Genomic DNA, 27,628 nt, shown 5'->3' with positions numbered 1-27,628 from the left:
GTTTTTTGGTTGTTGTTGAGGCATGTGTAAATTTCTATAGCGCTGAATATGATTCTTCTGTGACCATCACTTATTTTATGTGAGTGTAGTGCAAAAATATTTTTCTTCCACTCACCTGTCACTTGTAGACATTGTAAACATATGGACATTTCCACATCATGCTGGGGAGACTCTTAAGCACAAGACAAATGGAAGCAGCTGGCCCCTCTGAAGTCTGATAAATGTGTTTCATCAACTCATATGAGGCTGTAAAATGTAGAGGGTCACTGGCCTGTATAAGGATCCAACTCCTTTTTCTCCACCCCATTCCATCTCCAGTGTTCTGTGTCAATAGAGGGGCTCTAAATGGGACTTTTAGCCAAGCTTGGAAGTGATGCTGTTTTGGACTACATGTCCCACAGTCCTCCAGGATTGGAGTTGTAGTACAAAAAAGGAATATTTCCAAGGTCTGGCTTCTACTTTTATTATTTGCAGTATCTTAAAGAGCTCTTATTGATACACCTTTCAGATGAGTTAAGGGATCATATTGAAGCTTTCATTTGTGAGTTATGCAGGTTTAAATACAGGACAAGAAAAATTCATTTGGCTTCTTAATAAGATCCCTCTGTTTTGTAGGATTTTAGTAATTAGTTTATTTCCATATTGTTTTATGCTTGTGTAAGTTTTGTGGTATAATTCCCAGTAATGAATTACTGTTGATTAATGATAGGCATGCTATAAAGCCGAGGTCCCCAACCCCCCAGTGCCGGTTCATGGCCTGAACCGGACTGGGCTGCGGAGACAGAACTCCTGCCCCACCCCTGCACGCATTCACCCCTGCACAGCTGATTTGCACATGCACGTGCACTCCAGTGCACCCGTATGAGCGCTGCGCTGTGTGTGAGTACACCCGCACGAGTGTGATGCCCGTTTGCGCATGTGCATGAGAGTGTGTGCCCCCTCATAAGCGGCATACTGCCATTTGCACATGCGTGCAAGCGCAGGGGTGCCCTCCCTCCCCAGCCGGTCCGCAGGGTGAAAAAGGTTGGGGACCTCTGCTATAAAGAATACAAATAGGTACTTGTTAACCAGCAACAATTCACCACTTCAGTAACACAGAGAAAGCAAAATGAGCGGACAAACCAATATAGCTCAGTGGTCTGGTGAGCTAGAGGTTGGGAGTTCAGTTCCTCACTATGCCCCCTTAAGAGGAGCTGGGCTCGATCCAACTCTCCAGCTCTGCTGTTCTAAGTTTATTATTATTATTATTATTATTATTATTATTATTATTATTATTATTATTATTATTATTATTATTATTATTATTATTATTATTATTATTATTATTATTATTATTATTATTATCTAAATCCCTACTGGGATTCAAGAAGGCTCCCTCTTTTCTTGTCCCAGGGAGACAAACAGCAGCAAAGTGGAGAATGACAAGTGGTAGTAAAAGGTCTTTTCCCTTGTCTTCCAGGAGTTCTTTTTCCATGTAAAGGTTATGGGCTTCCACAACTCTTTCTTTGTTTCATCCAGTGCATCTGTGCTTTCTTCCATGGAGATGTTTCCAAGTCAGGTGTAACATTTTCTGACAGCAGCATTGCCATCAGAGAGTGTATAGAGATCCAAGATTAGAGTAGGATGCTAAGAACAAGCCATCTAATGAGCTGTAACAAATGCACTTTAATTTAGTTTTCTCACTGCTAGAAGTAATGTATCTTAAATATTCTTGGGAAGACTAATGTGCATGTTTCCCCCCAAGAGTTTTGAGGTGTGGGTTGTGCATTAAAGTGTTCCATGCTATCTTGTCATGTTGCTACACTTATTCATTAAAACATGTACCGTATCTTAAGCTGCAGTGTTCTTTTATAGAAAAGTAAGACAGTAGGGTGATTTGATTTAAGCCTGGGTTCTTTATGGGCTTGCATGCTCTCTGGCTTTCTTTGGCACAGTCATAAGGAGCAGACAGAAAGGTTTCACTTGCATTTTAGATTAACCACGATAGTGATGGGACTTTCATCTCTTTTGGACTGCAGCTGCCAAAATTTCCCAGGAATTCCACTGAGCAGAAGGCTGAGAGATACAGCGTCACAACAGTAGTTTAAATAGGAGCTTTCCTCATCTCCATGGGATGAGTAGTTTTACTGCATATTAGCTCTGTAGAGGGAACCTCTCAAAGAACTACCTGTCCCATGATCTCTTGAGCCAAATCCAAAAGGCAAAAAAAATTCCATGCCTAAATCACAGCTTCCTGTAATCCCCAAATCTGAATGAATTTCTATTAATCTTAATGTCAGCTACATTTAGTTGAAAATCCAGCAATAGTTTATGAAGCTGGTTCATTTCAACTAACTGTAGTTCAATTACGTCTAGTTTAAAGATTAAGCACAGTTTAGAGTTTGGAGAATGTGCTAACCTGCAGTTAATTTTTTTAAAAAGGAATCAGTCCAGTGAGTTACTTACTGGGATCAGAGACTGATTTTCAAGAACTAAACACAACTTAAAATATATTGTTCTCAGTAAAGTGCTTGTTCTCCTTGTAGTTTTGCCAGAGGAGAAGATGAGAGCATGAAGCCCAGGAGGGAGGAAATTAGGCTCATTCTAACCACCATATTATGATTTAGCCTGGGGTGGACAAATCCGGGATTGTAACACTTATCAGCCTTGACAAGGATAGCTAGCAATGGCTGGTATTTGCTATTCAACAACATCGGGAGGGTCATTCTTTGTCCTTTTCTTGTTTAGAATTGCATCTAAAACAAGTGTAGCCAAAATAAAAGAGTCATGGCATGTTGAAGACAAATGGATCTATTTCAGTGCAATCTTTCATGGAAAGACTGCATACCAAAATAAATCCATTAGTCTTTAAGATGCCACAACTCTTGTTTTTATTCTTATCCAACAGACTAACACAGCTGCCTTATTGAAATCTGAATGTAAGTGTGCATCTCAGTACTAAGTCCCCATGTTTAATGTTTTGGCAGGGAGAAATGCATGGAATGGGCAAGGTGAGGTCCTCATGTGCTTCCAGTTTTGACTTTTATTATACAGCCTCCTTGGATCATTCACACAATTTTGCATGGGATCCAGATAGCAGTGTCTTCCCTTTGTAATCCTTCCATGCTTGTCCATCACAGTTTTTGTCTTTTTCCATGCCGTTTATGATCCTCTAAGGCAGTGGTCCCCAACCTTTTCCGAACCGCAGACTGGTTGGGGGGGGGTGGGGTCCATGTCCAGGGGTGGGTGGGATGTGCTTGTGAATGGGTGGGGTACCCGTGCGTGTGGGTGAGCAGGCCGTGCATGCACAAGGGGGATCTGTCTCCGGGGGCCGGTCCTGTGAAGGCCACTCTCAGGAAAGAAAGAGGGACTAGTAGCACTAGGAGCCACCTGTAGTATTTTTCTTAGATTTATTTCCCTTGATAGAGCTACATGCACTTTTTTGTTGAAAATTAAAGCATTCACATATATTAATAAATGGCTTTTTATTTGTAGAGCAGAAGTAAGATCATTATACTTGGATATGGCTTCAGTGTCCCTTTCTGCAAATTGAACATAATTTTTAGAGAACGATATTATTTTACTAAATTGAGTGGGATTAGGAGAGTAAATGTTTTGAATCTGAGCAATACCTGTTTCTGCAAGGACTTCAATGAATTAGGAAGTTACAATGTTTTCTTTTTCAAGAACTGCTGGATCAGTGGTTTAGGTATTTGGGTGTGGAGCCAGAAGTTGGGAGTAGAGATGGGTATGAATTAATTTGGCCCAGGGTGATGAAATTCATCGGCATAGCACCATAGGTGCCGCACATTCCCTCCTCCCCAGCTGGCTTCCTCTACTCAGATGCCTCTGTGCATCGCCCAGGTCCTCCTCCTTCACTGGCTGCCCAGTCCAGGAAGAAGCTCAGGCTTCCCTTCCCAGCAGCCAACCACTCAATGGCTGTGCAGGGAGAATCCCTGTTCCTCCTCCTCGTCTGACTGGTCAGCTGCTGGAGGAGGTGGGGAAAGGATGCCCAAGCTCCTTCCGGGATGGGGCAGCCAATGAAAGAGAATGACTCAGGTGGCACGTTGAGGCTTGCGAGGAGGCAGCTGGCTTTGGGGTAGGGGTAGGAAACATGCAGCACTTCTGGTGGCACGCTGGTGAATTTCATCACCTGGAGCTGAATTAATTTGTGTCCATCTCTAGTTGGGAATTTAATTCCCCATTGTGCCTCATTGATAGAGGTTGGGATCGATGATCCATAGAGTCTGTTTCAGCTCTGCATTTCTAAGATGATGATGACAACAATGGTGGTGGTGGTGAAGTGCATATATTTCAGGTATTTCTTGAATAATAACTTCTTTTTTAGAAATCTTGAATGAGAATTGCAACATCAGACACTATTTGGCGATTAAATACAACTGTAATATGATTTTCTTTAGCAAATTGTCTATATCTAAACTTCTTTCTTTCCCCTTTCTTTCTTAGGATTGACATTTGCACAGCGTCAAGTAACTGTTCAAGAGGGCCCTCTATATCGTACTGAAAACTCCCACATCACCATCTGGTGCAAAGTCAGTGGTTATCAAGGCCCAGCGGAACAGAACTTTCAATGGTCTATATATCTTCCATCTGCCCCAGAAAGAGAGGTACAAATTGTCAGCACCATGGACCCATCCTTTCCTTATGCTATCTACACTCAGCGGGTCAGAAGTGGAGAAATCTACGTAGAAAGGGTCGAAGGAGATTCTGCTCTGCTGCACATTACAGAGCTCCAAGACAGAGATGCTGGCGAGTATGAATGTCACACACCCACCACAGATGAAAGATACTTTGGGAGCTACAGTGCCAAGATGAAGCTAGTGGGTAAGTTTGTCTTGTTTTCCAATCTTTGTTATCCTGTTTTGGGGATTCCTCTTGTTTGAGCATAATAGTTAAAAAAAGTGAAATGACTGTAAACTGTGATGAAGTGAAGAATTGTTATGAAACATTAAATTCACACAGAAAAAAGAGCCTATGATACGAAGCAGAGCTGCACATAATACTGTGGTGGACAAAGGTAAGCCAACTTAATTTAATCCAGGTAGGATAGTTGGAGGAGTAAAATTAAGTGTCCTTGGTAAGATTATGCATCAGATGAAAAGTTGTGGGATTCTCTAAACTATCTGGAGAATCCTGAGTAATAACAATTGCAAGGAATGATTAATATCAGTTTAGGTTTATATGAAAGCTGCAGCCCTATTTGGAGTGATCATAGCTGGCCTTGGCTAACTGTGATGTAGTTACCTCCAAATTGGTATGTTGTGGTGTGCTTTTGCTTGAGGATGTCATAGATGATCATTCAGAAACATAATCAGGTACAAAAATTTCAACACTGAGCATGCTAATAGGGGACCTAAAGTCTGAACATGTAATGTAATTTTTGCACCAGTTCCATTGATTACTAGGACATTTCCAGGACCAATTCAGAGTATTAATATTAACCCTAGAATCCCTGAATAGCTTGAAATGAGGTTACATGATGGACCATCTTTTGTTTATTCCTGACAGCATGTTCAAAAGATGAAACTTTCTTCATGGTGATTCGATATTCCCTTCTCGTTGATTTATGTGTGCCGCATGTCATTCATGCCTATAGAAGACTATGACTTGATCCTTTACTAAAGAATGTGAATGGTTCATGTGATTCTTAGTATACCCCTCCATAACAGCACCTTTTTGAGACGCATAATTGTAACATCTAATCTTTCGCTTCATATGTTGCATTGTGAGGATTTGATTATAAAAGCCTGTTTATAAATATTTTGCATGAAGTGATAAATACATTTCAAGCCAAACTTCTCCCACTGCACTTTGACAACAGTGCAGGTTAGTCGTCATGAAATACTCTGATGGGCTCCTTTAAGAATTCTTCTGCAGCTTTTCTGTTTGCTTTGCAACATTCATAATGTTTCCTTTAATGCTGACTAAGTATTTGGGACAGCCATCCTAGGAATTCTATTGCATGGATGACTCCAATCATATATTGCAGTTTTAAAACAGCTTCATTAGCTGCTTATTAGCTTCTGGGTCCTAATCAAAATGCGAGTTTTGAAGCCCTGAATAACTTGAGGGCCGGGTTCCTTAAGAAGTCTCTTCTACCATATCAATCTTTTTGTGCCAGAGAGATAACGGACAAAACAGAAGTGGGTAGCATTGAGGGAAGGAACTGTGTCACTTTCAACACCCAAGTTGTGGAATGCCCTTCCCATTAGCTTTCTGCATGGCTTCTGTTTCTGCAGTGTTTTTAACTTGTTAAATTGTCTATCTACTGGTTTATTGAGATACATTACCAGTTTTATGCATTCTGAGTTTGTTGGTAGCCACGGTATAATGTTAGATTAAAGGGCCTTATTAAAAAATTTTAAGTAATTATGTAAGTTTATTATTATTTTTTTATGGTGGTGGCTCTCTCTCTCTCTCTCTCTCTCTCTCTCTGGAAGTCACAGCAAGCAGTCAGGTTGTTACCTTCTGTTAATGCTTTGTAGCTTTTTGCTGGTCATACCTATAATTCGTTTCTGAAGCTAAAACTGCTTTTGGTATCTGTGAGATCTGTTGAATATTTTCAGGTAAACTTAGGTGTGGGAGCAAATAGCAGCTACAGATGGGTTTCCCAAGGAGTGCAGCTCTTGCTCTTAATGGAAAATAACAAATCCCCAGAAACCTAAGGTAGTAAAGAGAATATGGATAATGCAGATGATAGTGGTAAAGTGGCTGTTTACAACCCCATCCGCGCAAAGTGACTCTTTGGGCAAAGTGCTATTTCAAAATCTTGAATAATTCAGTTTAAATCCAAATTGGTTTTAATTAAATCTTGGGAATTAGAAAGAAATAGTGCAAAGTGTATGAGCAGAAGGAGAAGGAAACCTCTGAGATTTCTGTAGGAGGGAGGTGTTGAATAATAGAATTTTTCTGGTGGTGGCTTGAGAGGGAAGCCTTGGATTAAACTTCTATTTTATTGCATTTAGCCTCAGAGCTGAATATAGATTACAGAACATACGTATTTTTTTTTTAAAAAAATAGGAACAACATTAAAATAATGATGGAGTTATAATGCAAATGCAATGTCATTAACTGAAATTATAGGACCTGCATTTAAATAGAATTAAATTTAAAACAAAATTGAACATCTCAGATCTGTAGTTAGAACACTAGTAAAAATCAGCTTTGTATCATTTGATTTTAATAAACTTGTTAAAAACTGAGAGGGGTGGTGCCTGATGGACCTCTGTGGAAAGCTAATTTGTAGAGAAAGCACAGTTTCTGGTGTTAGTTCTTTTGGGCTCCTTGGTTCTCACAGCTTTTAGCATCAGGAACTGTGAGAAGTGGCTGGGATAGTATTTTGTTGAAGAGACATTCTGACATGTATCATGAGCTAAACTGTTAAGGGCTTTATAGGTCATGACCAGCACCTTGAATCAGGGATGGAAACTAATAGGAGACCAGCGAAGGCATGTCAAGTTTGGAAATATATGTTCATATCTGCTGGTACCTGATCAGTCTGGCAGCCACATTTTGGTCCTGCTGAAGTCTCCCTACAGACTTCAAGGGCAGGCCTATAGAGAGAGTGTTACAATAGTCTATTTTAGAGATTTCCAATGTTAAGTAGTTCTTATCCAGGTGGTGCAATTGGGCAATCAGCCCAAGTTGATAAAAGGCACTCTTGTCTGCAGCAGATATATGCACCTCCATAGAGAGAGCTGGATCCAAGTGTACCCCCAAGCTGTGGACCTGATCCTTCAGGGGGAGTGTAACACCCACTGAGGCCAAGTAAATATCCGTCTAACCAGTCTGACAATCTTCTCAACAGGAAGATCTCCATATTATCTGGAATCAGTGTTAATTTACTCGCTCTTGTCTAGTCCATTATTAGTGTTAGGCAGTGCTCAAGAAACAGTACAATATCACCTGCAAATGAAAAAAATGAAAGATATAGCTGTGTTTTGATGACAAGAAAATCTAAATCTCTGTTATGACTTCTTCCAACAATTTCAAATAGATATTAAAAAGCATCATGAAAATAGACGGTCCCTGAGGGTGCCCATTGTGGAGGTCCCAAGGGGCAGGCACTGCCTCCCCAGGCTGTATCATCTGAGTTTGGCCCTTGAGAGAGGATGGGAACCATCAAAGAACAGAGCCCCCAAATCCTAAACTCGATAGCTCTCTCAGAAGGACCAGCAGGGTTACATTCCCCATCTGCATTTCTTGGGAAATCTTGCAGGGTGATCATTGCCATTTCAGTTCAATCATGCAGCTGTATCCCAGTTGAAATGAATCTAGGCTATCCATGTCCTCTAAGGCCTGCAGCTACCGGGACACCACCCTCTCAATCTGTTTGCCCAAGAATGGTATGTTGGCAACAAGCCTATGGTTATTATCAAACGTTGTTAGATTTGATTTCTTTAGAATGGGCCTTATAATGGTTTCCTTTAAATGGGAGGGTAAATGACCTTCCGCTGGAGATGCATTAATTATATGTGTGGCCCATTCAACAGTCATTTCCTTTCTTGTTTTTAAGAGCCACAGTGGGCAGGAATCTAGAGAAGAGGTGGTGGCTTTGCAGCATGCAAGTGGCTTGTATATATTCTCAGGCTGTACTGGTTGAAACTGATCCAGTTTGACCTGACTAAATGCTGCATTGGACCTTTCATAGCAATTAAACAGTTGCAATGGAAAAAGGGGATTTAACATTTAAGGGTGAAAACTAGTATTTACCCTTCAAACGTTTGTACTATTGAGTCTGATGGAACTTGAACATATGGATTCAGAATCTCATCTGACATTCTTAAGTTGGGGAGTAAATTGGAAAATACCTCTCGGTTTGTAATATCAAGCAGTATGAACTAGACTAATCTATATTCTGAACAAACTTCTGTTCTGAATTGGGTTATCATGTACTTTGACAACATTGCTAATTGTCTTTTTGCAGTGTGGTTTGGGCTACTCCTGTGCATAATGCCCAGTCAGGAAGGGCTTCTGAACTATATGTGAGTTACTGTTTTTCAGTTTCTCAAAAGTGGAAACAAACTTTCCCCTTTCATCAAGTTATAAATTTTTTATTCCTTCATTAGGTTCAGCAGCTTTTATTGGGCAGCAGATGGGCCCAAGAGGCTGTGTGGGAGATGGGTTTTTTTTCTTCAGTTTTTCTGAAGGCTATGAAGTGTGTGAGGATTTTAAACTGCATTGTATTTCATTGTAATACTTAGTGGCCTGGTAGTTTGAGGTAGCCATTTAGTTCATCATTTTGTTTTTGTCAGAATTTCAGAAAAATATGATTTTGGTTTCTAATTCTATCATTAAAGTTCCAGGAAGGCAAAAGTAAAGGCTGGTCTGCTGGTGATGAGAAAGCTGTTTGAAACATCAGACTGCTTTCAGAGGATCCTAATGAAATTGAAAATATAATGGACTGATCAGTGCTCATAGGTGGAAGTTACTTTAGTAAGAGGTGATAATCTGGATAAGAAAGGTGGGAGTAAATGGTTGCAGAACAGTGGAAGCCAGCCTGGCAAACAAGAGGCATTCAGGCTTGATGACCATCATTAATCTAAGGTGTACATACTGTATGAGATTAGATATAAATCTTTCTCTCATACACCCATATTTTGTTTTCTTTTCTCTAAACTCAGTTTAAAGACCCAAGGAAGAAAAGGTTATGCTTGAAATGGCCTTAAAGGCACCTTCAAGGGCTGAGAAACTGTAGTGGAAGAACTAATTGTAGTTTCTTTTGACTGAAGTACTTCCTCCACAGCCAGTTTTCTGATTACTTCTAACCAATTAAACTGTTCTGTCCCTGGTTAAAGTTATTTTATTATGCCTTTGGTTACCATGGAACAAAGTATTGCTGAAGACGGATTTACATGATTATCATATAATAGAGATACATCATACAGCTTACCGTGGGGCAAGCTCAGTCTAGCAGTTCTAATAGTAGAAATTGGATTTTTAAGATACAGTATTGGAAATGTCTTCAGAAATACTGAGTCAAACATAGGAAGATATTTATGGCATGGTAGAGTGTGAAAACCAATCTGCCTTTTAAGAATTTACTGTTTTTCTGTAGAAGATGGTTATTGAATATGACAGGTATTTAGCATCAACCACAACTGAAACATTGCTTACTGGACTGATCAGTCCTGAGGCCTATTGTGTGAGGCATTTTGCTGAAGAACCATGTGGAAAGCATTGTAGCAGATTTGATTTGAGCGTGTTGGGAAATGTGAAATTCCGCAGAAGCCTGTTGTTGCGGAATTTTCTCTCTCAGCCCTCTGGACTGGTGCATGACAAGAACAACAGGAAGACTACAGTGGCAGAGTTCAAGTCTGTTGGTAGAAAACCTTCATAATCTAACATGTCATTTCCTTCTGAGGTTTCTTAGTTCAGAAGCAGTTTAAACTGGGCATGGGGGGAGAACATGTTTCTTTTTAAGGGAGGGATTTTGGGTGATTAAAAAAAATAAGGAGAATTTGCATTTAGCAGTGAAGGGAGGAAAAATTGTGATGGTTTGCTAAATTTCTAAAGTCTTTCTCCTCTTCCTTTGCTTGTGGATTTTCTACTTAGAGCAGAAGAAGCTACAAAAGCCACAAACTCTTGGTGCTTTGTGCTTCTTGGCTTTCTGTCTCTTGGTTTCTCATTAATGTTATATTACCTTCTGGATCTGGGCTATCCTTTAATGGACCTGTGGCCATCAACAGCTCTTATTTTATCCAGCTTTTTTGCTGGGGCACAGATGGCTTCACTGAGTGGAAAATTCATGGGAAGATTGTGCTATAATTCAGAGAATTCAGAATCCCTGAATTACTACGTTTTGGATAATAATGGTTTTTCTGTGTTCTTGAAACTTCTGCTTCTTTTGAAAAGCAAGCTTATCCTTGATGTGAAAGATAGGTAGTAGCATTCATGTTTAATGTTTCTTACTATCACTAAGGTTGAAACTGCATGTTGTGTTAAAGAAACCTTCCCCAAAAAGTTCCTGCAAAACTTGCCTGGCAAATGACAATCATTTGAAAAAGAAGCTCACATTGATCATAATGTGGCTCTTTTTAAAATGGATATATGGCATGGGGTGGCAATGTACTGTGGGTTTTTTTAAATGAATTTGGTAAAGAAGTTGCAAACTTCCTCATGTACTCCAATTCTGATGCAGATTACCCCCTGAACCTTCTCTTAAATAAATAAAAACTCACTATGACCTTGTTTGTATTTTATATACTGTATTTATTTGCTCCATAAGACGCACTTTTCCCCCAAAAAAGGGGGGGAGTCTGTGCGTCTTATGGAGAGAAGCTGGTGATTTCGCCCCCACTGGCCCTGTGGGGGGGGGAGCCTCCCAAGGGTCCGAATGAGCCTTCCAGGACCCTTGCGAGGCTCCCCCCACCCACAAAGGGCCAGCGGGGGCGAAATTGCCAGCTTCCAGGACCTTTTGTGAGGCTTGAAAGGCTCAGAAAAGGTCCTGGAAGCTGGCAATTTCACCCGTGCTGGCCCCGTGGGGGTGGGGGGAGCATTGCAAGGGTCCGAGTGAGCCTTCCACGACCCTTGCGAGGCTCCCCCCACCCCCCACGGGGCCAGCGTGGGTGAAATCACCACCTTCTGGGACTCTCTTGCTTGGGAAGCTTCAGAAGAGTCCCAGAAGGTGGCGATTTCGCCCCCTCTGACCCCTGGGGGGGCAGGGTGATTCTCTAAAGGGTCCTAGAACACACCCTAGGACCCTTTGGAGGCTCACCCTGCCCCCCCCCCCGCCCGGCCAGAGGGGATGAAATCGCCACCTTCTGGGACTCGTTTGAGGCTTGGGAAGCTTCAGAAGAGTCCCTGAAGGTGGCGATTCCGCCCCCTCTGGCCCCATGGGGGGGCAGGGTGAGCCTCCAGAGGGTCCTGGAACACAACCTAGGACCCTTTGGAGGCTCCCCCACCCACCCCCCAAGGGGCCAGAGGGGGCTAGGGTGTGTTCCATAAGATGGACCTCTCCGTAAGGCTCACCAAATTTTTAGGAGAAGAAAACAGATTAATTTTTCACTGTTTTCTTCTCCTAAAAATTCGGTGCATCTTATGGAGCGAAAAATATGGTATGTGTAACACGATGGCTGAAATCTATTGAATCAGTGGAAATGTGGTACTCCTGTCAGTTTTAAATCACAACAGGAGTAGGCCCCTTTGAACCAGTGGAATTTACGGAGGTGTTGACTCCCCAAATCTCCACTTATTCTTGGTCCCACCACCCTCATGGTTGTTGTTTATTGGGGACACAAGAAAAGCCCTTCTCCGTTGTTGCTCCCAGACTTTAGGACTCCCTCTCACTGGAGGCCAGACTGGCCCTGTCTTTGCTGTCATTCTGCATGAACACAAAGACCTTTCTCTTCCCACAATGACTGGCTGCCTGAGTTGGATTTTTAAATGGATTGTTATGCCTTATTGCTTTGAATGTGTTTTTAGTATTGCTTTTGTTTATCTTTTTTCAGAGTGCTATTTGTTTGATCTTTTTTTAGTGTTCGTGTACTCATTGTTTTTAGCTTTAAATGTTTTTAATGATGTAAGTTGCTTAGGGCCCTGTTTAAGGAGAAAGCCAGGGTAAAATATTTTAAATAAATAAATTGATAGATTGTGGCCAGTTTAGAGTATGATTTGTAGGTGATCATAAATGATCAGAAATTTGGGTACTCCTTCTTCCCCTCTGTTATGTGCAAGACTGAATTTTTATTTATTTATTTTTTAAAAAATTTAAATGATTTTTACAGCGCCTTTCTCCTTGAAAGGACTTAAGGTGGCTTTTCTGCTTTTTTTTCCTAAGAGAAACCATGTCCCCCTTGTTCATTAAAAAGGAGGAGCTCGTGGCTTTTGTAGCTTGCCACAGCAACTTTTGCAAACACAAACTGTTCATTGCTAATCTCAGCTATAGTTTCAGCAATTGTCTGAGGAAAGCTGCTATATTAGCGGCAGGATCACAGACCTGCTATATTAGTGGCAGGATCACAGACCTGGAAGTAAGTAAAAAATAAATAAAACTCTGGCTTACTAAAATAGTTGAATCCAGTTTATTTTTTGGAAAGGGTTCATTGTACAGAATCTAAACGCAGCCTCCTGAAATCAAGAGAAACCAACATGTGAGCTTTCAAACCCTGATATATATATTATTGTCAGCCCTAACCCACAGTAGGAATAATCAGAGTTCTAATTTAGCAGCATCTGGATGGGTACATGTTGTCTACCCTTGTCCTAAATGGAAATAAATGTTTCAGCCTCTGCAGGTAGGGAAGAGTCATTTATTACCCTTATGACATTTAACCACAGTCATCTTATTTGCTAGAGAAATACATATGGTTGGCTTGAGAGCAAGGGCAAAAACATCCATAGCTATGTTTCTATGTAACCGGCAACTGTACGTCAGAGGTAGCCTAGATAGCTGTTCCTTGTACAGTATTTCTGTGCCTCCTCCAAGCTTTCTGGTTTTAAAAGTAAGAGAAAATAAAAGTATTTGTGGCTTCTGCACTACTTCTGCTGCTACTTCCTTGGCTGCAAGCACACAGGACTAGGTAGCTGTTGCAGAATCTCTCGATTTGAAAGATCCATGATATTTATTTTTCACATTTATATAAGGTAATGTTTGTGGCTCTGCTTCTCTTCTTCATGACAGTCCTATGAGGGAGAGTGGCTAGCCTAAGAAAAACTGACTGGCTGAAGATCAGCCAGTGAAAATCATAGTTGCCTGGGGCTCATCCCACAGTCAGGTATTGAGACAACTTTATTCTGATCTCATACTACAGTTTTGACTGCTATGCTGCAATCCTCTGCTAAACTTGCTCTTTCTTTTTGTCTTTAGATCAATTACTTTCTGCCTCTGTTTTTATTTCAACGAACTTGGGCATGCACCTGGTATATGTCAAAGTCTATTACTTTATTTCCCCCCTTCATGCAGTCTTTTAAAGGTGTGTGGTAGATCCTTTCAACTTACTGTAGTCATGGGAGTCAGTCTACCAAAGAATGGGAATGCTAATACTGATAATCTTGTTTTTTTTTAGATTTCAAGCCATGGCACTGTGACTTAGCATTTGGTTTAAAAACCCAGACCTTTTAGTGTATCACTCCTGTTGTTTCCCTAATTGCTAATGGAATTTAATGTTTTACCAGCATAAATTTTTCAGCAATAGTGGAAACTCAAAGAAGAACATGCAGCTGTGTTGGCTGAATGGATACCTGTGAAATAGATATTGTTCACCTCACCTAGACCCTTTTTGTTTTGTTCCTAGTTTTAGGAGGGTGGATGGCACTTAAGTGAAGTAGGCAGTTTTGCTGGAATTGGCACAGCAGTTTCAAGCAGTGATCCATCTAGCCTAGCATTTATTTAAACACCATTTGATACTAAATGCTCTAAGCAAAACTGCATGAAGTTGTCTCCCAACACAGGAAATGTCTTTTTTTACATTCTCATTAGTTAGAGATTATCTTGAAACTAACATGTTTTATGATCCTGCCAAACCTGTATGTTGGCTTGTTTTTCAATTCTGTAATATTCCTGATTTTTAATTTATAGCAATGGACGTTCAGGTTAATGGTACATTATGTGTAACTTATCTTGAAGGATGGAGAATTTCTATTTCTGCTTAAATAATAGAGTGCTCAGTTGCGCAGACCTTTGCTTGCTGCCCCATGAAAGAAGTGTGACCTCAGGCTGTATTCTTATTTCTGCTCCTTAGTTTGCATACCTTATTCCATCACTTGTTGCTCAGCTGTTCTAAACAAAGCAGACTCAATTATTCACCTTTTGATATAGTATGCCATCTGGTGTTATATCAGATATGCAATTATATGCTTGATTTTTACTGTATAATTTGGCAATCTTCTTCCGCTCCTCCTCCTTTAAACAAGCTGCTATGATGCTGTAAAAGCTGCTGTCTGAGAGATTATTAGTGGCACTGTACCTTGTCTTGGGAACATAAAAACCCTGCTGGATCAGACTGAAGTCAGCAGTATCTTGTACCTGTTGCTTGACAGCTAGTTTTCAGAGGCATGCTGATGCTGGAGATGATATTATAGCTTTCATTACAAATAACCATGGATAGCCTTGACCCCCATGAGTTTATCTGGTTCTGGTGCCTTCCAAGCTGGTGACCATGATCACATCTTGTATGAGTTAACAAACAACTGCCTTGTTACCAATATAGATCATCTACCAAGGCAATGAGATCTATCTCAATCCCAGGTGCAGTCGTGAAGCAAGATTAAAATAGGTCTGGGGAGTCTTTTTCACTCAAAAAGATAGCAATGCAGACTTTGGAAGTGTCTTAATATGCAAAGCTGTTTTAACTGGGGTTTCCAAATAGGGTGTTGAAATTTAGTGGAAGCAAAAGTTCCTTACCTGGAGGTGCCTGTTTATTCCTTGGCAGGGTTCATTTACATGCTTTGCATCTCTGCTACTTTTCAGGGAACCATGCTGTTAAGCATCCCATCTATGTTTCTGGTCCTCAAAGCTCCATGTCCGTGTCTCCTGCAACCTCCTCCTTTCTCTTCCCTCTATCCTGGTGGCCCAGCTCGAGCAAAGCTGCAATGGGCATGCCTTCAGTGGCAATAGCAGGAGATGGAGAGTCAGTAGTAGAGCAGGGCAGATTGTGTAGCCTAAATCCACTGCCAGTGATGAGACAAGAAGGAGTAGGAGGATGCTCAGTTGTTCATCCAGCTACCTACTCTTGTCTGCTTCCTGTGCAAGTCTTCTGTTGAACAGAGGGGTACCTTGCAAAGATGAAAGGGAGCTGTGGGGGTTAGAGGCAGAGGTGTTTGCATTTTTTTCCCCAAGCTTCCCCACCCAGGCATCAAAATTACTAGTTGTGGGTCTATACAGCCTTCTGCAGTTTGTGCTCCTCTGTTTCTTCTATTGTTTGTAATGATTAGTGCTGTCCTCTTGTCCTTTTCCAAAACATCACACCAAAGGTATACTGCAATGTTATTTCTCATCTTGATCTGAAATGATTGGAGCTTCAGTGGCTGGATTTACTATTTTGTCAATGCAGTTCTTCTTGTTAATTGATTGGCTGAAATCCCATTGCTTAACATAGTAAGCCTAGTAAGATGCACTAGAGAAGGCCCATTGCATCACTGGGAATTGACTGAGTCAGCTCCTCCATAAATTTCATTGATTCAAATGGGCTTAATCTAGTAGTGATTTATTATGCTAAGGAACAGGATTTTAGCCATTATTTCCATATTCCATAGGAACTGGTTTTCAAAGGGTCCAAAAGATTTAAGATTTCTGCTGGAGTGTAACATCTCAGAATTCTTCATCCCTGCCCTTCCAGATGACTAGGAAGTGCTTGGAAATGTATGTGACTTTGCTCAATCCGGAGATTTTCTCCGAGTGCAGAGTTGTACTGACAATATGGTTAGAGATGCAATTTCCAGAAATTCTGAAGCTAACCTTTATTTTAAGTGTCACCTCAGGCTGATAACCCCATGGTGCTTTTTGTGTGTGTATGTGTAGCAGTGTTGGCCAAAGGGCAACTATGAAGCATTAGTCTCTTCTACTCCTTTCTCTTCCTGATGATGGGCTGAAATGGTGTGGTAGCCTCCTGGTGTCTCCGGCTGCTTGTGGACTTCTTGCAGGATGCTGAGAGGTCCAGCTGTCATTCCTGGCAGTACTAAAGGGATAATGGGTTGTTTCAGCAAGAAGCCAGAGCTACGCAGGTTTCCTTGCTTTTGTATCTCAAAAAAAGTAGTATTCAGTGGGGAAAGTGATAACTGCAAGTGCAACTGGTAACACATGGCACCCATTCTCTGCCTTAGCAATTGCTCAGTGAACTCTGAAAACAGAATGTGGTCCCTGTAGGATCAGATAGATAAAGCATTGAGAAACCCTGTAACGGGGAAAGGCCATTATTTTATTACCAGTGAAATTTTCCCCCTTTACATCTTTCCCATTCTACTGCTGTTTCTCTGAGGGGGATTCAGTGTCATTTGCTTCTCTCATCTCTAATCCAACCTTCAACATTCATTTCCTCTGTTGGCCTGGCTCTACTCTGTCTCTCTTCCTCTGCTTCCTGCATTTGAGGAGGAGTCTTGGGCAGAGGGGGGAGAGACAGCTGTCAGTGCCAGCACAGCTGAGGCCACATTTTTATTTTGGCAACCATAATATGGGAGTGAGTGTCCTTATCCTCCCCAAGGGCTTTACAGACATGAACAAGGGTCTAATAGTATAAACATATGCAGCAGCTTTACACTGTGAGAGACTGGTTTGTTTAGCCTGGTACCATTTGCAAGGCCCTTCGCTTGAGAGGTCATGAACCAGTGGTGTCATGGATTGAGTCCAAGACCACTGCCTGAGAACTGTGTGTTGCATGTCAGAGATTGGGAGCTACAGATAGTCCCCATAATTTTGGACTACACTTTCCAAGTCCCTCAGCCATTGACTGTGCAAGGGCAGACTGATAAAACTGTAGGTCAAAATATCCAAAGGGCCAAACTGTTCCGCACTCTGCTGTAAATGGTAGTTCCTTAGAGGAGGTGACAAAGTCCTGCTAAAATGACCAAGAGTCCAAGAAGGGTGGGATCTTCTTTAAAATGAAATTCTAAAGGCACAACTACAAACAGTCCCGACAAGAAAAAGGGAGGGGGGAGGCGGCAAAAAAAGGCCAGTGTGGCTTCACACAAAGCTCATGGAGGACCTAAAAACCAAAAAAAGACATGTACAGGAAATGGAAAGAAGGCCAGGCCACTAAAGAAGATAGTACAGAGAAGTAGCAGTGAAATGCACGGATGGCATTAGAAGGGCAAAAGCTGAAAATGAGCTGAGGTTAGCTAGAGACACTAAAAGCAATAAAAAAGAATTCTTCAGGTATGTGAGTAGCAAAAGACAAACAAAAGACATAGTGGCACAGCTCCGCAATGGAGATGGAAAAATGATACAGAGATCAAAGAAAAGGCAGAGGTGCTCAATTCCTATTTTAGTTCAGTCTATTTTAGTTCATAGACTATGAACTTCCAAACAGATTTGAAGTGCAAGTGGGGGGAACAGGATTGCAGCTGGAGATAGATAAACAAATAGACACCACCTCGAACGAGTTCAAATCTCCAGGACCGGATGAACTGCATCCAAGAGTCCTGAAGGAACTGACTAAAGAACTCTCAGAACGGCTACACATTATTTTCTTAAAATTATGGGAAACGGGGGAGGTGTCAGATGATTGGAGGAGGGCTAATGTTGTCCCTATCTTCAAAAAGGCAAAAAAAGAGGAACCTGAGAACTACAGGCCAATCAGCCTGACATCAATCCCAGGCAAAATTGTGGAACAGATCATAAAGCAGTCATTGTGCAAGCACCTAGAAAACAATACAGTAATAACTAGAAGCCAGTACCGATTTGTCAAGAACAAATCCTGCCAAACTAATTTGATCTCCTTTTTTGATCAGGTCACCTCCGTGATAGACAGAGGGAATGATGTAGATGTAGTATATCTTGACTTCAGCAAAGCTTTTGACAAAGTGCCCCATGATATCCTGATTAGCAAGCTAACTAGGTGTGGGCTGGATAGATCAAGTGTCAGGTGGATGCACAATTAGCTATAGAATCATGCTCAGAAGGTGGTGATTAAAGAGTCCTTCTCTAACTGGGAGGAGGTAACAAGTGTGGTACCTCAAGGCTCAGTCCTAGGCCCGGTGCTCTTCAATCTTTTTATTAATGACTTGGATGAGGGAGTGCAGGAAATGCTTGTCAGATTGGCAGATGATACCAAATTGGGTGGAATATCTAATACCCTAAAACAGGGGTTGTCAGCCGCTCGTCCGCGGTCTGGTGCCTGTCCATGGGCTTGCCGGAACTGGGCCGTGGATATGGATCTCTGTCCCCGCACACGCACGGTGGACGTGTCATGCTCGTGGGGTGTGTGTCTCACATGCCCCCCCGAGTGCGACATGCCCCCACGAGCACGACATGCCTCCCATGCATGGAGCAGGCTCCCCCCCCCCAGCCAGTCCACAGCCTCAAACAGGTTGGGGACCACTGCCATAAAAGACAGAAGCAAAATTCAAAATGACCTTGATAGAATGGAGCACTGAGCCAAAAGCAACAGAATGAAATTCAACAGGGATAAGTGCAAAGTCCTGCACCTCAGAAAAAGAAACCAATTGCATAGTTACAAGATGGGGGATACCTGGCTCAGCAAAACTGAGAAAGAAGGATCTTGGAATTGTCATAGATCACAAACTAAATATGAGCCAACAGTGTGTTGTGGCTACAAAAAAGGCTAATGCTATTTTAGGCTGCATTAATCGAACTATAGTTTCCAAATCCCGTGAAGTGCTAGCCCCCTCTATACAGCATTGGTTAGGCCTCACCTTGAGCACTGTGTCCAGTTCTGGACACCACACTTGAAGAAGGATGCAAACAAATTGTCCCCTTACAGCTGTTTCTCGTTGATCCAGACCAGTAAAAGTTTTTCCACTTCTTCCATCGGGGTAGCCTGTTCTTTGTTAGGATTGTGACTCTTTTTGCTACATCAGTGTGTTTCAAAACATCTTCTTTAATGTGTTGGCGATGGTTGACGTTGCCATTTGGTATTCCGCAGCCAGTTCAGTGATACTCATGCCATCTTCATGCTTTTTGATGATTTCTTTTTTTCCCAATGGAGATAATTTTTTTTTGGCTTTGCTCTGTTCTTTCTTTGGAGCCATGACTATGGTTCAGCACACCACAGTACACAAACACTAAAAGGCGCAGAATCCAGTAACCATTATTCCAGCACAGAACCCCTCATCACAAAAAAGAGCATAGAGGGAGATAAGGCAATTGGGGGGTGGGGGGAGAGCCTTGAGTCTACAGTAGACTCCATTTTAAACTGCCTGCATCAACATCCAGCAACCATGATTACAGCAAACAGATTCCCAAAGGAAAAAAAAGACTTTGGAGTCACATTTTAAACCCACATACAGCGGACCCTTGACTTACAGACGGCTTGACTTACAGACTTTTTGAGTTACAGACTTCTCTGGCCGCAAAATTTAGGTTTCACTTGCAGCCTGAGATTTGACTTACAGACCAGAAAAAAACCAAAATGGAACAAAAACGGACTGTTATGGGATTAATTGGTTTTAAATGCACTCTAGGTCAATGGAGACTTGACTTACAGACTTTTTGACTTGAGAACCGCCTTCCAATACAGATTAAGTTCTCAAGTCAAGACCCCACTGTACAGTATTTTAAAACAACACAGAGGTCACAGTACACAAACCCTAGAAGTCACAGAATGCAAAAATAAATAAAGTTCATATTTTAAAATTACAATCTATTTTTCACATTTAATTTTAATTTAATATTACAGTCTACTTTTCATATTTTAAATCCACACTGCAAGACCCATCAGGGCACAGAAACATAACCCCCCACCTAGCCCTACCCCCCCAGCTGCAAAAAACCCTGTACAGTACAGTAAATATAGTGTACTCATCCAGAACAGGTAGTCTCTGTTTTAAAAAAAAAGGTCAAAAATCCTAAAATAAAAAATAAAAAAATAAAAAATTAAAAAACAAAACAAAAAAACACACAAAAAAAACCAAAAACCTGGTCCGTACAGTACAGTACAGGCAGTGTACCATACAGTACCAGGCAATACTACCAGGCAATACCAGACTGTCTCCCTATCCACTCACTTAACCACTGGGACGAGCGAGGTAGCAGACAAGCAGCCTCTTCGCTGGACAACGGTTAACTGAAAGTTACAATTCCATCCTTTCCCTGCCCCCCCATGGTTTTTTTGTTCTTAAGTCGAAGCTCCATTCTCAAGTTGAAGCAACATTTTGCGATCAGAGCAATTCATAACTTGAAATGTTCATAAGTGGAGATGTTCGTAAGTCGAGGTACCCCTGTATTCCTGCATTGAACAGAGGATTGTACTTGATGGGCTTGTAGGCCCCTTCCAACTTCACTTTTCTATGATTCTGTGATCTTGTGTTTCTTGTGTATCTTGGCTTCTTCTGATAGTGGAACAAGCAACAGAAGTTCCACAATACATGCCTTTTATAGGTTCACATGGGAGGACCCTGTCTTTCAGATACGTTGGCGTCAAGCCACTTCGGGTCTTATGGGTTTAAGCCTTGAATGGCACAAGGAGGCAAATTGCAAGCTAGTGCATTTGGACCAAGACAGGTGATATATGGTCTCCAAAGCACACACCAGACACACAACAGTCTGGCTGGCACATTCTGCACTATTTTTATTTTTTTTATTTATTTATTGGATTTATATACCGCCCCATAGCGCTACAAGCACTCTCCGGGCGGTTTACAATTTTTAATTATACAGGTTACACATTGCCCCCCCAGCAAGCTGGGTACTCATTTTACCGACCTCGGAAGGATGGAAGGCTGAGTCAACCTTGAGCCGGCTACCTGGGATTAGCTCTGTCTTCTGCTCTCTGATTAGCAAGCAGTGATCCACTCTTTTAAAAAAACTTTCCTTTATGGTTACTGCTAATACATATAGCCAGAAACAATTTTGGAAAGCATTTAAAATCTTGCTTACATTATCACCACTTTAGGGCTTCTTTATAACCCATTTAAAGACTCAATATCTCTGCAAATTTTCTTATATGCATATCTTAGCACAACTGTCCAGGTTATGGCATGCCACTTCAACAAAATGAGCATTAATGTTTTTGCAGTAATATGCCACTCCCTAATCCTTCACATTGCTCCTTCATTTTAGAAGCTAACTTGCATATATTCTTGAAGGCCAGGATCCGATGGTTGTTGTACTCAACTATCCCGCACAGTACACCAGAACACAGACAGAGTTCTAACTCCTGTCCTCTGAAGATGCCAGCCACAGAGACTGGCAAAACATTAGAAAGAAAAACATCCAGAACACGGCCGAACAGCCCAAAAAACCTACAACAACCTAACTTGCATAGACTTTCCCTCCAACGAATATTTTTCTAGCCTTATTGCAAAAATTAGTAGTCCAAAAATTTTAAAAAGCCTGCATATAACATCCTTATATTGTTCATGCACATATTATCACATACTTTGACCTATGCATGTGCTAACTGTTCATTTATGATTATCACATGTTGGCAAGAACCTTTAAATGAACCATACAAGCTGATCATATAGATTGTGGCCATGAAATTGTCTCCCCAGCTTTTGTTCTTTCTCTCCCATTTCTCTTATCAGTGAAAGAAAGGTCAAAAAGTACAGCTTCATCCAGTTTGGGGTGGGTGGGAATCTAAATGTTCTTGGTGGTATTCAAACAAATGGTAAGTAATTCTAAAGACTTGGCTCTTTAGGCAGGCCTTTCCTTCTGTCAATTCTTGAATTCTATCTTCTTGTTTTCTATCATTCCCCATCTTGAATACACTATATTATTGATTCAATTGTTTAATGTTCATGATGTTTTTATGATACTTTACGATATTTGTAAGCCACCCCAAGTAGATGCTGTCTAGGGGGGCGGGGTAGAAATCTAATAAACAAACAAACAAACAAACAAACAAACAAACAAACAAATAAATAAATTTAGATATAGAATTTATCACATGAATTGGAGCAACTGAAAACAGAGAGATCTGATGGAGGAGGCTGCAGTATTGAAACTGAATTGTTAGGAACCTTTGTAATTGACATGCTCTTTCTCTCCCTCTCATTTTATAAAATTCAGAAATATTAAGAACAGAGCATGTTGCATTTAGGCAGGACTGTGTTCAGGCAGAATAATCTGCAAACATCTTTTAAGATAGTATTCCCTTTATCAATTCCGTCTGTTAATACTCCTGCCCCTGAAGAACCATAGAATTTAAAAGATGTCAGATGCTGCCACCTACTCTGGCTTTAGTGATTCCCAGTGTGATGCAGTGGCTAGATTGATGAACTTAGATTCTGGAGAACAGGGTTCGAATCCCCACTTAGCCATGAGAATTCACTGGGGGAGTAAGAACTGGTAAAAGCACTCCTTAAAAATGTCACTTACCTTGACAGCCGTGTTGGGATCATTATAGGTTCTGACTTGACAACACAAAACGCATGGTCTGGCATTTAACTCTCAGGCAGACACCTCTGCCCATCAGCAAACTCCTGCTCTGTAGTTCAGAGTACGCTGCACAGTCTAATCTGCACTATGCTGCAAGCAAAGAGTAGAGGCACTATAGAAAGGATGCTTCAGGGCCCATTAAACAGTCTGCAGCTCTTTCTGTGTGAAATGGTGGGGCAGATCTGCCTGGTTAGATTGTTTGTGCCATTGTGGATGAGGAGCCTGCAAAAGTTGTGAATTGAATTTCTAGCAGTGAGCTGCCTTTTGATGTTAGCAAGTACCAGAAGATATCTTCCATCTTGCTATATCTGCCCAATGAGCTTAGCATGATAACAGTTTTACCGTCTTGATCTGATACTGGTTTAAGAGGCTTTATCAGGGCCACAGGAAATTACTGGGAGTCAGCAAGCAACCCTCTAGCAGACAGTATTCCTTCACAGATCATTTATTCTCAAGGGAGTTTAACTGTATTTAATTTTTCTTCATCACTGATAATTATAAACTTGTTTGTAGGGAATGTGGTGTAGTGCCTTTGTGGAATGGACAGGGACAACACTTTGTGGAATCTTCCTTTGGCCGCTCCTTGTCTAACTGTAACTTTCACATCAGTTGTTTCACAATTGTTAGCACTGAGTTATTTTGATGTAAGAAGTGGAAGGCCTGTATGACACGACTTGGCATATTATAAAAGGTAAAGGTTCCCCTTGACAATTTTTGTCCAGTCGTGTTTGACTCTAGGGGGCGCTGCTCATCCCCGTTTCCAAGCCATAGAGCCAACGTTTTGTCCGAAGACAATCATCCGTGGTCACATGACCAGTGTGACTTAGACACGGAACGCTGTTATCTTCCCACCAAGGTGGTCCCTATTTATTTACTTGGCAGGAGCTGGGACAAGAGACGGGCACTCACTCCGTTGCGTGGATTCAATCTTGCAACTGCTGGTCTTCTGACCCTGCAGCACAGGCTTCTGCGGTTTAGCCCGCAGCGCCACCACGTCCCTTGGCATATTATAGTGAGTGTCATAATATTGAGCCTTACTCACATCAAAGGGATGAACTAAAAGAGTGAATATTGTACTGGTTAATGCCACCTCCAACGCTAGTTGAAATGCTATATTATTGCATTATTGAAATGCAATAATAATTGTGACTTCTCAATACCACCAATATGTTCCTAGAATTTTTAAGGAAGAGTTTCAAAAAGTTCCTGCTAAAAGGTCAGAATTTAAAAATTTATTTCTTTATTTAAAACATTTCTAACTCAGCTTTCTCCTTAAAAAGGACCCAAGGCTGCTTACATAATTCAAAGAACATTTTTAAAGCAAAATAAATTAGTATATAAATGCCAAAAAGGATTAAACAAAGTAAAATATAGTAAACAGAAGCAACATCAAAAAACATTCAGAACAGTAAGATACAAGAATCTATTTAAGAACCCCACTCAGGCAGCCAGTAATTGAGGGAACAGAGTGCTGTCCTCTGAAGATGCCGGCCACAGAGACTGGCGAAACGTTTGGAAGAACAACCTTCAGAACATGGCCAAAGAGCCCGAAAAACCCACAACAACCATTAGATCCTGGCTGTGAAAGCCTTTGCAAATATATTGAGGGGAAACTTGCTTGAAAAGAAAGGTCTCCATCTGCTTGCAGAAGGACAGCAAAGATGGAGCCAGCCTAACTTCTTGTGGGAGGGAGTTCCAAAGTCTTGGAGCAGCGACAAAGAAGGCCCTCTCCTGTGTCCTCACCAAATGCACATATGGTAAAGCAGACTCATTCATCCATTTGCAGAACACAGTGCCATATTAATATTTGTCTTGCTTAGAATTAAGTTATATAGGAAGCAGTTTTCAGAACTCAGATAAAATACAGTGGTGCCTCGTACAGTGAGGTTAATCCATCCTGGATTAACCCTCGCTGTGTGAAACATCGCTGAGCGGGGCAGAAAAGCCCATTGGAACGCATTATGTATTTATTTACAATATTTTTTAGCCGCACCATTGCCAGTGGCTTCTGGGCGTCCCAATGTTTAATGCGTCCCAATCGGCTGCTGTACTCACTGTTCAGCGATGTTTCTCCGATGGCCGACAGCCATTTTCGCGCCCTCCCCTCGCTGAATGAGGGTGCGAAAATGGCTGCGATAAGCTGTCCGGCGGGTCCAAAATGGCTGCCGGAACAGCCAAAATGGCCGGCCACAGCGTTTTCGCGCCCTTGGTAAGCAAGGGGAGGGCGCGAAAACGCTGCGCCCGGCCCTTTCGGCTGTTCTGGCAGCCATTTTGAAGCCGCGGAACAGCTGCTCGGCGGGTCGCAAAGCGAAGGTCAGTAAGCAAACCGCTTACCGACCTTTGCTCTGCGATTTTTGCCCATTGGGGGCATCGCTCTACGATTGCATTAGCGATCACAAAAGCGTCACCGTAGAGCGAATTCATCGCTCTACGGGGCGCTCGTTGTGCGAGGCACCACTGTATCTCTGTTCCAATGGGTTTTTCATATTACCTGCCATTGGCCCAACCTTTTTCTTTAGATTTTCAGTTGAATCTGCAATGGCAGCCCAAAAATCAACATGTCCTACCCCAAAATAGCTTACTCTATCTACATTCCATGTGTTTGCTGAATATGTGGTCAACTGGTAACTTACTTGGATTCTTTTAATGTAGGTCTTCCTTGACTTTTAAATTGTTGTTATATGCTCTTAAGTCATTTTGGCAGCTCTATGAGTTAATCACCTTGACCTTTAAGTACTGAACGATAATTGAAAACTTCATAATGATTCATCAAAGAATCAGATTTCTAATAACATTTCCACAAGCTCCTCATTAAATTTCAATTGTATCATATTAATGAAATAAATTGATTCCTGCATTGGAGGTGATCCTTACCCATTGTATTTGTTGTTTTATATAATACTAAATAATATTTTATTTATTGGTGTACTTTAATATAAAAACCTTGTGATATTTAATTGTTTCAAGCAGTATTTTCTTCTTGGAATACAGAGTGAATTAAGACACTTCCCGTTATGGGTTTTGCATCTGGTTTTAAGGATATGGTTGACTTCTGAGTTTCTAATAGGAATATCATGTGTTCTTGGTATTTGATATGTAAGTGTACAAGTTTCATTGTGAATGTGATTTTATAAAGGAAAACTTTTTAGTTTTGAGGGGGGAAAATAAACCCTGTCTTATCCTGGGCACTTGACTCATAGAGGCTATGAGGGAAATCTAAAGATGTTAATACTTTCCTTGTTGTACCTGGGCATATATCTGAGTCAACAAGAATCAGCAGTTAAGTCAGGAAAACAAGATAAGAGGTAATGTTATGTGTTTATGATTAAGTAGCCACAAGATTTGGGTATTTGTCCAATGAGTTGGATGTGTTTTAAAAAGAATTGATCAAATCTTTAGAATTGTATGAGTAAACCAGAGGCAGTCTGATGGTCTTATAAGCTTCAGTAGTTTGCTGATTTTCTTTTTAGTTTAACATGCATAGAATTGCATTCTGCAGCTCCAGGGAAGCTATGCAAGAAATTGGCTGTCAGAATTATGAATTTAGAATGTAAACGCCAATATTTTATTAAAGATTGACACTGATCTGAGCATCAGCATTTCCCTAGTTTTCAGAAAAAAAGGACTAGGACTGAAAAGGCAAGGGAAGGTGTGACTGCATAGATGCTACTTGAGAAGTAAGTACAGTGTAGAAAAGGTGTGTAGTGCTCACTTCCCATGGAAATAAGACGAAAGACTTAATGTATAATTCCCAGGCTTTTTGATTCATGGTTGAACTTGTAAGTACTATAATGCATTTATTAAACTAGAATTTTTTTTTTATCCTAAACCTTGTATTAAAGAACCTAAGGAACCTTCCTTGGCTAAATTAATAGCCACAGGACACTGGTTGTCTGAGTCTGATATATAGCACTCATTAAACAACTTTCCAGTTTGTTTCTCAGGCTGATTAATGGAAACTCTGTTTTATAAACACATTCGTATAAGCTAACAAACGCCTTATTTTCTTCATAACAAACTGCCATTTAAAAGGTCAGTGTGGTTGTTCTTGTTTCTCTTGTAAGCACGTCATTCTTTTTTCCTCTGCTTTGCATATTAAGCAGATTTACTTGTCTCCTGTACCTCCTACCTTTATATAAAAGCTGTGTATAATTGGGGGAATGCTGAATTCTAATTGTAAGCAAGGTACAAACACTCAAGTCTTAATCTCACTGGATAAGGATAATCAGAATGAGTGAACAGAACAGGAAAATGTACAAATATACGCACCAGCAAATAGGGTCAAATGGTAAATGACAAGCTTGTTTGTGCCTGTGAACAGAAGAACACTTTGCAAAGTCTTATTTTTCAGATTGTATTGGTCAGTATTAAAGGTCACTGGCTCAGTTAGAATACAAGAACCAGAAGGAGAAATTCAACTTTTCTTTCAGTTGAGAGCAGAATTTCTAAGCCTATTTTGTTTTGATTGGGGGGGAGAGCAGTGTTGGGTCCTCCAGCTGTTTTTGACTGCAACTCTCATCTTCCCTAGCCAGCACAGCTAATCATGTGGGGTGACAGAAGGTGAAGCTGAACAACATTGTCATGTATATATACACTGCATCCTGCTATACAGTGTGACTTCGAAAACATCTTGCT

The 27,628-nt window shown here is 41.1% G+C and overlaps 1 protein-coding gene across 2 annotated transcripts in view; it reads left to right on the top strand.

The window, feature by feature from the left end:
• Positions 1-27,628, top strand: part of IGSF3 (immunoglobulin superfamily member 3) — a 158,440-nt gene that overhangs the window by 28,756 nt on the left and 102,056 nt on the right. For both annotated transcript variants that reach the window (XM_020810766.3, XM_078389816.1), the window contains exon 3: positions 4,447-4,824. In XM_020810766.3, coding sequence (XP_020666425.3) covers positions 4,447-4,824 — 378 coding nt within the window. The remainder of the gene's footprint in view (positions 1-4,446; positions 4,825-27,628) is intronic.

This window comes from Pogona vitticeps, chromosome 3 (genome assembly GCF_051106095.1).
Source record: "Pogona vitticeps strain Pit_001003342236 chromosome 3, PviZW2.1, whole genome shotgun sequence".
Classification (NCBI taxonomy): Eukaryota; Metazoa; Chordata; class Lepidosauria; order Squamata; family Agamidae; genus Pogona; species Pogona vitticeps.
This window is presented reverse-complemented; position numbering and strand designations above follow the sequence as displayed.